Here is a 12,584-nt window from a genome sequence, read left to right as displayed (position 1 = left end):
ATCAAAGTCTTTCACCTTAGTAGGTGCAGCAAGTGCTGTGTATCTCTGGACATGTGTTTCTGGGTTTCGCCCGTTATCAGCAGAGAGCAGCATATTTTGTGGGGTTGCTTGAAATGCCACCAAACGTCTTCTCAGGTTTAAGTACCACTCTGGCGCGCAGCTGCCTCACCAAGGCTCGTCAGCCTGTTAGCTCAAGGGAGCCGTCGTTCGACACAGTGCAAAAAAAAAAAGGGAGCACACTGCCTCACACTCCAGCAAAAAGTTGGCCCCAATGCATCTTGGCAAATGCAGTCAGATTCGTTTCACATTAACAAAAGTAATCAAAGTCTTTCACCTTAGTAGGTGCAGCAAGTGCTGTGTATCTCTGGACACGTGTTTCTGGGTTTCGCCCGTCATCAGCAGAGAGCAGCCTCTTGCTGACGAGCACTGGCGATGCACCTGTGCGCCTACTGAGTGGTACAAAAACCTGTGAAGACGTTTGGCGGCATGTCAAGCGACCCCTTCAGTTACATACGCTCTCTGCTGATGACGGCCGAAAGCCAGAAACACGTGTCCAGAGATACGGCACTCGCTGCACCTACCTTAGGTGAAAGACTTTCTACAGCGATACGGCACTTGCTGCACCTACTTAGGGTGAATAATTTTTTGAAAAATTCTCGCTATTTATATTTAAATGACTGCATTTACCATGATGCCTTGTGGCTATTTTCCGCTTGAATGCAAGGCAGTGTGCTCCCTTTATCTTTTTGGATGTCTAAATGGCTGCTCCCATGAGCCTCTTGCTGACGAGCACTGGCGATGCACCTGTGCGCCTACTGAGCGGTACAAAAACCTGTGAAGACGTTTGGCGGCATTTCAAGCGACCCCTTCAGTTACATACGCTCTCTGCTGATGATGGCCGAAAGCCAGAAACACATGTCCAGAGATACAGCACTCGCTGCACCTACCTTAGGTGAAAGACTTTCTACAGCGATACAGCACTTGCTGCACCTACTTAGGGTGAATACTTTTTTGAAAAATTCTCGCTATTTATATTTAAATGACTGCATTTACCATGATGCCTTGGTACTATTTTCCGCTTGAATGCAAGGCAGTGTGCTCCCTTTTTCTTTTTGGAAGTCTAAATGACGGCTCCCGTGAGCCTCTTGCTGACGAGCACGGACGATGCACCTGTGCGCCTACTGAGTGGTACAAAAACCTGTGAAGACGTTTGGCGGCATTTCAAGCAACCCCTTCAGTTACATTCGCTCTCTGCTGATGACGGCCGAAAGCCAGAAACACGTGTCTAGAGATACGGCACTCGCTGCACCTACCTTAGGTGAAAGACTTTCTACAGCGATACAGCACTTGCTGCACCTACTTAGGGTGAATCATTTTTGAAAAAAAAATTCTCGCTATTTAAATTTAAATGACTGCATTTACCATGATGCCTTGGGGCTATTTTCCGCTTGAATGGAAGGCAGTGTGCTCCCTTTTTCTTTTTACAATTTAAATAATGTTTGATAGCCTTCATATCACCCATTCTAATAGATCTCCTGCCTCAGGAATAACGTTTATCTTCGGAGAATCATGGAACATGGACCCTTGATGTTTTCAAGCGGTTGATTCACTATGGTATTTTGTGATGCATTTTGTGTCTCTAGTTCGCTGGATTCCTACCTAGAATGTAAAGCGCTGAGCAGGTGAGATGGCCCTGGACTGTGCTATACAAATACCACAAACAACATAAATGGCCTATCAACATGAATCCCATGTTAATTGGTTGAGATACCTCAGGACTAAGAAATATGATCATAAGTACAAAGTTTGTAGCAATTACTTGTTTCTCCGTAAGCAACATAAAAGGGCTGACTAGTAAGTCAGGGTTTTCTGCAACTGACATAAAACAACTGATATAGCTTCCCTTGGATTCCTGGGCTGACACCAACTGTGAGTGTAGTGTTGAGGACTGTTTCCTAATATGGCCTCACCTAAAAATATGATTGTATGACAAAAATATACATCAATGACAAAGTAATTGAGGCAAGTCTAAAACCTTTTTCAAGAATTTGTATTTACTTTGGATAAAGTATTTCATGGGGGAATTCCACTATTCGCAAGGAGCACAAGTCCCATGCACATTTAACTTAAACCACAGTGAAATTGCGTAGTTCTTGAGCTTTAGCTCTCAAGTTGGCTATGAAGTCGTTACTCCCTTATTTATTTGAATATTACCACATGCACATTGCTGTACACTGACTGTCCACAGTACCCTTCAGGTGTGATTGTCCCTTCCACAGCATCATATTTATCTCAGATGTTATTCTCAGAAATTCTCTTCAACATCATGCTTCTCTGGTGCATCCAGCTGGGTGTCTGCCTCTGGCACAAATTAAGTGGGCATTTATTTCTTGTAGCTAGCTGTTTGTCAACTTCACCAGGAGGAAAATGTCCACTTTTAAGGTATGCTCTGGGAATGTCTTGTGATGGTTCACTGCTCTCTTTCCATGGTTCACAGGCAGCTTTAAATAGTTTTACTGCATTAATCACCAAGTAATCAGCAATGAGAAACACAAACTCCCTAACATAGAGAGGATGCAGAATATAAAATTGTAAGCGTGCAGTGATTTAATTATTTCAAAGCGGGATACCTAAGGAACTCACCAGTCAAACCAGGCTCCTTTTTCCAACTGATGCCTTGAATAGGAAGGAAATAGGGGAGGTATCCATAGGAAATGCAAATGTTTACACAGAAGACCATACAAGATCCATTAAAGTGTCTCCTAAAACTATTATTATCTAATTGTGTCCGATTTGGTTCATATCAACTTCAGGAATTTAAGTTCAGCCTGCCTCAGGTTCAGCTAACATCTGAATCATTTCATTAGTCGAGTATCAGTATGAGGCCTCCACACCCTTCAAGATCATGTCTTTTTTCTATTAAAGAGCTGAGCTTCATGCTTGCCCAGCTGTGTCATCTTGCAAAAATCTAGGAAAACATGTGCCCTGTTATCACATGGGGTCAACAACTTTTTTCCATCTCAGCCTACATCAGATCTTCTGTCTGTCTTATAGAACCTAAATCCACAATGATGGTGATCCATCTTCTCACAATGGTCAGCTATTTATTTTACACGTCTTGTTACTCTGTTGGTTACAAATGGTTCAGGAAGGGTGCTACTGAAACCCCCTGTTTTGAAAAAGGTTAATAGCCTGAATACCATATCTTCACTGTATGGAACAAGTTTTCATGGTTGTTTTATAAAATCATAAAGGAAACATTGCTGATCCACCGAAGATAATGGTTAACAGAACATGTTTGCAGCCTTCTCCATTAAGACATTAAAGAGGGAAACATCATCTGGTGAGTCTGGTTGACTGGACAGGTTATTGTCTTCTTTAGGAATGGTGAAGTAATCTCCATCAATTTACCTCCTTCATACCCTTGTGGAAGTTCTCCTTCCTCCTCGTCCACACCTGAATATATAATATTAACTAAATCTTCATCTTACATATCCTCAGAAGTTGGTGGGAGAAAAGGTGTATTGATTATTCTGGGATATGGCTCCTTTGAAGGTAGGAGAGAGGGGAAGGTGGATGAGGTGGTGTTGATGGTAAAGGAGCAGATGGTGGGATGGGAAAAGTGTCAATCGTTTGCTGCAATGCAAGCAGACATGTTATATGTGCCTGCACATATTCTGGCTCTTTATTATATTGAGAAGGTACATTGGAACGTGGATTACTGAGTGTAAAATCTCTATGACATTCATATTCTTGATAAGGCTATTCCTCATCCATTACTTCCTTAAATCTGGGACATAGTGTACATCCAACTGGTAGCTGATATTTTCTTTCCAGAATAGGAGATTGTAAAGTTGCTGTCACTTTTCATGTTGAAAAAGTGGGAACATTAGAAAATCGTTTCAATTGTGTTGTTGGTGACATTGCCGTCGACAGTGTTGTCATCACCATCATTCATGGTGCAGACGTGGTAGGTGTTACCACAATTTGTTACCATCTCCATTAAAACTGTCGGCACCGAAGGGATCATTGAGGACACTGGAGTAGTTGTCAATGGAGTAGTCAGCGTCCCTGTCAACAATGTTGTCATTGGTGAGGAAATGTCCATCCTGTTCATTGCTGAATGTGAAACTTCTCTTTTCTTCTTAGATGAAGGTTGCTTATCATAAAAATTAAATTTGCGGATTTAGTGCAGACAGTTCCTTTTCTCCTGGAGTGTTTTCCAGAGTGAACCCCAGATTTAGTCTGAGGAGATGGCTGCAAGCGCTTTACCAAACAAATTCAATTCAGGAAACCAAACACCGCTCCTTTTTTGAGCTGCCTTCATGGAAGCGCTAGGTGGGACACTTTTCACTGGATCTTCCTCAGAGGAGGGGGCATCCCCCTTAGAAGAAGGAAGTTTTTCTTCGACCAGTAAATATAGTGGCGCCCTCCTTTCTGTTTTTTAGAGTTTGTGTAGGAAATTTCTTACATATATCAAAGCGCAAAGCCTTGTGAGTGGGTTAGAGGCAGTAACTACACTCGAAATGATGATCATCAGTGTAACTTTTCTTCTGTCCATAGTTGGAAGAGGATTAAAGAGAGGTTTCTTCTCTCCGTCAACCATGGTGGCAGTTCAAAATAAAGGAATATTGGATTTATTTGGCCCAGGAATTGGTAATTGTCCCTAAAAACAGTGTGTTTTTTACTGTGTTAGCTGATGACAGGGCTGGTTCAGTCCCAGGGTAGACCAAGAAAGCAATAGTTTTAGGGTCAGTGAAAGGTCACTGCAGCGCTTTGCTTGGGGACTCCTTCACACATGGCATGTGGTGCCTCATTGCGGTACAGAAGAGCTGGATCTTCCTTATTGGCTGAACTCTTGGGTTGCTTCAAATGAGGTGGATGTTAAGAAACGTATACTGTTGTTCAGGCCTATCCAATTTCAATACTGCTCCTGTTATTTATGATTACTGGGGATGCTGTGCTTGATACGGGGGAATGATTCAAGCATGTGAATATATAAAAGATCCAATGTTCGAAACTTGGATCTTCCCTAGACAGATCAACGTTTCATCTCCTTTTTTAGAAGACTTCCTACCTTCAAGGTCAAATCTTCACCCAGGAGCCTGCCCACAAGGGGGAGAGCTTGACATAACAACATTGAAGCTAATGTGAACTCTATCTTGTTTTCCAAGGTCCCTGATCCTAATGTTGGTATCGATGCCAGTACAAACAACTTTGCTTCTTGGCACACTAACGCCATTGATCACATTGCCTCTCTGAAAAAGGGTCTTAAGTGCAGGTCAGCGCCTACATCAACCTGGTGAGAGGTGATCAAAAAACCATACCAAAAAACTGAAATGTCATAGTACTGGTCCTGAGTTGGCTCTTAGACTGCAGTATAAAGATGCCCAGACTGTACACTAAATAATTATCCATACCACCAGAGGCTCTTATTAGAAATCTATCTCCCATGCATGCAAACTTATGCTAACCAAGCTACACAATAACTGTGCTCTGACCTGTCAGCCCTACCTACTACAAGCTACGTCTGCCTACAACCTTGGTTTAATATTTTGACACTTGAAATGACCTTGTAGGACCATTTTCATTAAGTCAAATCTACATGTTTGCAGCTGATGAAAATGGCTAAATAAATTCTTCCTCTGTTACCCTTGCAGCATCAGAACATTGTGTTTGAGGCATGTGTGGCTGTAAACGTTCTTTGCATACTCCTGCCTTCTAGTGTTGGGTCAAAATGTGTGCAGGTTGTTTTTCTTCAAAGAAGTCTTTTGAATCACAAGGAAGAGTGACTCCTTCTCTCGGTGATAATGTGCATGGGCATTAACTCCATTGTTAGATTGTTTTCTTTCCACCGTCGGGATCGGACGTGTGTGCTCCAGTTCCAGACTGTTAGAGAACCATTTGACTTATACTTTACCCTTGTCTGTATTGTTTTTGATCGCACTTTATTATTTTGCTTATCAAGAAATAGTTACATTGATTGTTGGGTCGACGCAATTCGACATTGGCCCCTTTGGGCCTTGCCCCTTGAGGTCAACTTCCTCTGTCTTCCCCAGTTCCTCCAGAGAATTCCCTATCGGTGATGGAATGGACACCCTTTATGTTCTGACCTTGCTGTCTTGTGAAGTATACCCGAACACACTTACATCAAGTTTGTAACCTTTGTACAAACTTAGCATAGATTATGGAAAGATCACTTGTTAAAGGACCTGTAATCGCATCAGGATAGTCTAAAACTCCAAAATGATTTACAATTAGGATTATGCAAAAATAGGAGTACAGAAACAGTGGATGTAGGACAACATTGTCCTGATAACTGAACCTGCCAGGCAGATAATGGAACTTGTAAGCACTGGGCAAATGTTGGAAATTGATAGCCCTGAACAGGTGAAGAACAAAAAATAGCAGGCAAGGAAAGGACACAAAGACAAATCTGGTTTTCAGCTGATCAAGAAAATCTGAAGACAAACGCAGCAGGTGTGGCACCAGGCACAGAGAAGGCTTTCTTTTTTTGACACCACTTATCTTAAGTAATTGCGTCCTTCATTTCAACTACAATATACCAGCACGCAGGCACATACATTTATTGACATATTTAGCGTCTTGTGTTTGAGCTTAAATAAAAGTTTCCAAACATCTATGAAAATATACACAGTTCAAAATGTATATTTTGTAGCAACTGTAGTTCAAAGTAACAAGAGTTCGTACCTGGTAAACTGAAACCTTTGATGTGTAAGAAAACTGATGTTATATTCCAGACCAGAAAACAGAAAGAGATAAAGAAAATACACCAAGCCCAGGATCTTCAGATTCTGAAGGCCTACAAAAAAAATAGAATTTTAACATGCATACAATAAAAATCTGTTTTCTTCTATAAATGTTTCACCTTATGATCGAGCAGCTAAAGAGGTATGTCCAGTGGTGGCTCTTAGTGTCCTGCCATCACCCGAAACCCAAAGGGAGACTCAACAAGATAACCAACGTCTCCTTTGTTGCAAAGAGTTCTAAATCTAGCACTTTTAGGGATTAGGAGTATGATGTTTGGTTCAATGAGGAGCATTGGCTATGGCTGTAAAATAAAAACGCGGGAATCCTTTCGGCATCCTAGCAACTAGGCCTGAAGGTAGTACAGTAGCTTGCACATCTACATCAACTTATTCATGTAGTTTAGAATTAAGCGTCTTTAACATTTCAACGCATTCATGTAGTTTAGAATTAAGATTCTTTAACATTGTAGGAAGGGGAAATCACAATATCAACAAAGTATAAAAAAACAGCACCTCACAAAATATCACACAGAATGGAATGGAAAAGAAAAGCAGGTTTATCCCTTTGGTAGCTCGTGGCCCTGCTTTTCTTCCTCCGTACATAAGTGCTACTAGAATCCCAGGGTTGAAAACTAATAATGATGTTTCCACGAACTGTGCCCTCCCTCTTCTCCAAAAGAGCTCTTTGACACCTACTTTCTAGTAGGTTTCACTGAACCGAGAGGGATTCATGTCAGCAGACACAAAGGGTCCCTTGAGCAAGGCTCTGAATACACACCCGGGAGATCAATGCTGAAGGTGTACGCACCTATTGTGGAGACAATGAACTACACTCCAACCAGACATAGCAAGGCCTCTATAGTCTCTTGGGAGGTCCTGCGCAACTAACATGTTAGACACAGGTACCAAGCTGGCAACAAGCTGCTAGCAACTTGTAGGCAAGAGCAGTAATTCAACAGGGGACTCTACAGTAGCCCTGTTGGCCACTGCATACAGCCTCACCAATTTCTTGAGAGCTCAGCGAGCAACACCACTTGCGTTCTCATTCACCAGTGTGCACTCACCTGTGGAAGCTTCCGTCTGAGCGAAGTGTCGCACTCTTTCACTCTGCCACAAGACAGTGGGGAAGAGCTGTATAGGGCCCTAGTGTTCCTCCTACGCTGGTCATTAACAAACAAATGTATTGGGAAAGTAAGAATGGAGGAGGGTTGAGATGAATGTAGTCTTCTGTGATGGTCCCAGAACTCTCAGCTGCATGGTTGGAGAGGAAAATCAGGAAGACAGATGGGAGGGGCAGGGAACCAGTCCTATCCAACCTACTGTCCTTTTCTCCATCAGCCACCACGCTGAGAGCTAGGACATGAAAGAGGAGATCTGCTGGAAAGTGAACTAGAGTTTGACGATTTCACAGCCCTGACATCTCCCAGTCCTTGAAGGTGGATTGATGCCAGACACAATGACCATAAAGCAGCTTCACAGTTCTGAAAGAGACACATCTAAAAGCATTAGAGTACCTTGTTCCAGTTGAACAAAAAAGTCTGCTTTCGGAGAGACCACTAATTTTGGTAAGGTTACTACTAGCTGGTGTTCACTAGGGAACAGTTGCCATCTGAGATACTGGCCTCTGACTATAATCAATCAAGCCCACCATGTTTTTCTCAATCAACTTAAACCTATGATAAGAAAAGAACACTTAACAGTTATGTATATCACAATGTGCAGCACTGCAAACCCCAAACTCATCTATGTCTCATGATGAGCTCCATGACACAACTCAAAGGCCAAAAAACACATTTATTTACATTAGATGATAGAAGCAAATACATACGTTCTGTTGAAGGGGAGTCTTTTCTTCTGGTCATTGCAGAGAACTTAAATAAAGCAATGGGACTCAGCAAATCTATGACCTCCTGAAATCCGGATGCCATGGAAGATAACTGCAGAAGGAACATGGAATAAAAGTAGAGCACAGGCTATGTATAAGGAGAACATGCCAAGAGTTAAACATTCTACCCATCAACTTACCTGGAATTTTCCAAAATACATGTGCATCAGTGAACCACAAATACCTGCTCTATACACTTTACTTGGTACATGGAGCCAGCAGTCCAGGTACACAATAAGTAAAAAGCATTTATTTAATTAAAGATTTCTTTATTCAAATGTATTATATAGTCCTTTTACTATGTCTATGCTCACATCAGCGATGAAAACCACTCCTGCTCTATCAAGCGTTCTAATCAAACCAAGCACAGGATGTATCATATCCTGGGAGGGTGAGGTGAATTTTGAGGGATGCACTGAGGAAGTAATGAAGAAAATTGGTAAGTAAACCTAGCATTACCTCCACATAGAGTCACCCTTGTCACAGACCTTACTTCTTGAAGATTCAAATTGAAACAATTAGACTTTAGCCACAAAGCCAAAGGCAACACATACCTATATTAAAAGCTAAATGTCTTTCTCCTTCAGAGAGATAACTTAAAAGAGCAGAACCAAGCTTCTACAAATTCACCACCTTTGCTAGAAGATACACCCAAGTGCTTGTGCTGCACAAATATTTAAGGGAGGCATAGGTTGCTACTCTGTATTTTACTGACATTGAGATACCAAGAGCATCAGCCGAGGAAGCTGCATTTCCTCTAGCTGACTTACCTATAATCCCCATGAGTATAGGCCATTCCACCCTTTTGCAGACTGTCAAAATAGCTGATTGTCACACAGCAAATTATTGTAACAGCTGAAGGTGTATGTCCCTTGGCATCTGCCAAATAGAACAACAAGAGCATAAAGACTAGACTTTGCGACTTCTAAAATCACTACCACTATTCTTACATCTAAAAATGCAAGTTGCTCTCTTCTGGAGTTTACCAACTTGTGGAAAAACAGGATAATATTCTCTTGTTCCAAATGAAATTTAGAACCAATTTCTGGTCTGAATAAAGGACCTGGCTGAAAAATAACATTGTCTTGAAGGATTTTAAGATACAGTTCAATATTTACTAATGACTCTTGTCTGACCCCATTTGGGAGGTCACAGGACAGACAGGGGCTACAGAGCCACAAGCATGGTAGCTTAGGTTGTGTGCCACTGGTGTACTAGGGTCTGGCCTACTATAGCTCTGCAAACCGGCCACATGCAACACTTTCTGTACTTGAATCTCAGGACTGCAATGTTGAGCAGTCACAGGATTTTCACAAGCATAGACCTCAACTATCAAACACAATAACTTTAATGTCCACTATAGTGCTTGTGTTTTCAGCAAGAAAAGTCAATTTTAATCTCATTGCAGTAGCATATACTATAAAATTCAATTCAGTGTACAGGGTAGTGATCCTGGTTAAGTTTCTCCCTTGTGGCGCAACACCCGTTAATTTCCCCTTCATGCTATTTCCAACATGGGCAACTCTCGATACGCATGTCTACCCACAAATATGGAATAAGCATGAAACAGTTGCAGGTGGAGATTCTGGCGTGCCACAAAACAAATGTGCAATCAATTCCTGTGTTCTTATCCCTGATGGCTTCATGGGTTGGAAGTTAGTGTGAGTCTCTCACACTCGACTAGTGCAGATCAAGCAGCATATTCTTCCCCATGGAGGCACACGCCGGCGGAAGCTGGAGGTAGTCCTCACAAGCTGCTGAGAAGGCTGCATGTGAACCCTCCTGGTTTTAATCCAGTGGAAATCAGCAGCACAGGTGTGGGCCAGACTGCTGCGGCTTTGACCGGACGGTGAGATGGGTGCAGCCCGCTTTGGCTATTGCACAAAGACGAAGCACATATGGGTCCCAAATACGCCCATGCAATCCCTAGGTAAGTTGCAGCCCTGCTGGCCGATCCACTAATCAAGCCAGTTGCAGCTACGACTGGGCCACTGTGTTCACATAGGCTTTCTGCGGTTACTGCCAAGAACCTTCAGAAAGACTGGGGAAAGTTTTCTCTGGGTGTCTCTCCAGCCATGGACATGCTCACCTCGCCTTCTGGGCAGTCTCTCTTCTTGCAGGGCCAGGCAGACTCATTCCCAGTCTCAGTAGGCAGGCAGGCTTCTAGGCACTAGGCAGTGTTTAGTTTTGGTTTGTGCATTTTCATTTCTATGGGCAGAACCATATTCTGGGAAGCAGGGCGGATTGTTGTTAATACAAGTTGGCTAACATTCGTAAATTCTGACAAAACAAGAACCGCTGTTTCCAGGGCCAAAATAGGGATTTCTACAGCAGTTGATTTTCTCATGATGAATCGTCTTGAGCACCATCTGGAGAAGAAGACTTGGAGGAAACATATTACAGACCATTCAGCCACTGAACTGATAGGGCATCCACCACCCAGAGTACCTGGCAATGAGTCAGAGTAATGAAAATGTCACTTACCCAGTGTACATCTGTTCGTGGCATCAGTCGCTGAAGATTCACATGTTGTGCATAGCCCGCCATCTGGTGTTGGGTCGGAGTGTTACAAGTTGTTTTTCTTCGAAGAAGTCTTTCGAGTCACGGGACCGAGGGACTCCTCCTCTTTGTCTCCATTGCGCATGGGCGTCGACTCCATCTTCGATTGTTTTCCCCGCAGAGGGTGAGGTAGGAGTTGTTTGTTAGTAATAGTGCCCATGCAATGGAGTGAATAAGTATGTACCTATTTAAGATTTAATATATTTACAAATGTACAAAGTTGAAGCTAACTTCCAAACGGCTACAGGCTCCCGGGGAGGTGGGTGGGCACATGTGAATCTTCAGCGACTGATGCCACGAACAGATGTACACTGGGTAAGTGACATTTTCAGTTCGATGGCATCTGTCGCTGTAGATACACATGTTGTGCATAGACTAGTAAGCAGTTATCTCCCCAAAAGCAGTGGCTCAGCCTGTAGGAGTGGAAGTAGTCTGAAATAAGGTTCTTAGTACAGCTTGACCTACTGTGGCTTGTTGTGCGGATAGCACGTCTACACAGTAGTGCTTGGTAAATGTGTGAGGCGTAGACCATGTGGCTGCCTTACATATTTCGTGCATTGGAATATTCCCTAGGAAGGCCATGGTAGCGCCTTTCTTTCTGGTTGAGTGTGCCCTTGGTGTAATGGGCAGTTGTCTTTTTGCTTTAAGGTAGCAGATTTGGATGCACTTAACTATCCATCTGGCTATACCCTGTTTCGATATTGGGATTCCTGCGTGAGGTTTTTGAAATGCAATCAACAGTTGTTTAGTTTTTCGGATGTTTTTAGTTCTGTCGATGTAGTACATTAGTGCTCTTTTGACGTCTAATGTATGTAGTGCCCTTTCAGCTATGGAATCTGGCTGTGGGAAGAACACTGGTAGCTCTACCGTTTGATTTAGGTGGAACGGTGAAATAACCTTTGGCAAAAATTTAGGATTGGTCCTTAGGACTACTTTATTTTTGGGAGTTGTATAAAAGGTTCTTGTATTGTAAACGCCTGAATTTCACTTACTCTTCTTAGAGATGTGATGGCGATGAGAAATGCAACTTTCCAGGTTAGGAATTGTATTTCGCAAGAATGCATAGGTTCAAAGGGTGGACCCATGAGTCTTGTTAAGACGATGTTGAGGTTCCATGAAGGAACGGGTGGTGTCCTTGGTGGTATAATTCTTTTGAGGCCTTCCATAAACGCTTTAATGACAGGTATCCTAAATAGTGAAGTTGAATGGGTGATCTGCAGGTATGCAGATATTGCTGCGAGGTGTATTTTAATGGAAGAGAAGGCCAGGTTCGATTTTTGTAAGTGTAGTAAGTAACCCACTACATCCTTTGGAGATGCGTGTAATGGTTGAATTTGATTATGATGGCAGTAGCAAACAAACCTTTTCCA

At 42.6% G+C, this 12,584-nt stretch overlaps 1 protein-coding gene across 1 annotated transcript in view; it reads right to left on the bottom strand.

The window, feature by feature from the left end:
• Positions 1-12,584, bottom strand: part of MFSD10 (major facilitator superfamily domain containing 10) — a 172,558-nt gene that overhangs the window by 60,631 nt on the left and 99,343 nt on the right. The window contains exons 7-8 of the mRNA XM_069203516.1: positions 8,599-8,707; positions 6,712-6,823 (exon numbers count right to left, since the gene is read on the bottom strand). Coding sequence (XP_069059617.1) covers positions 6,712-6,823; positions 8,599-8,707 — 221 coding nt within the window. The remainder of the gene's footprint in view (positions 1-6,711; positions 6,824-8,598; positions 8,708-12,584) is intronic.

Source organism: Pleurodeles waltl, chromosome 1_2 (assembly GCF_031143425.1).
Source record: "Pleurodeles waltl isolate 20211129_DDA chromosome 1_2, aPleWal1.hap1.20221129, whole genome shotgun sequence".
In the NCBI taxonomy this organism is placed as follows: Eukaryota; Metazoa; Chordata; class Amphibia; order Caudata; family Salamandridae; genus Pleurodeles; species Pleurodeles waltl.
The sequence above is the reverse complement of the archived record's forward strand: the minus strand, read 5'-3'. Positions and strand labels throughout refer to the sequence as shown.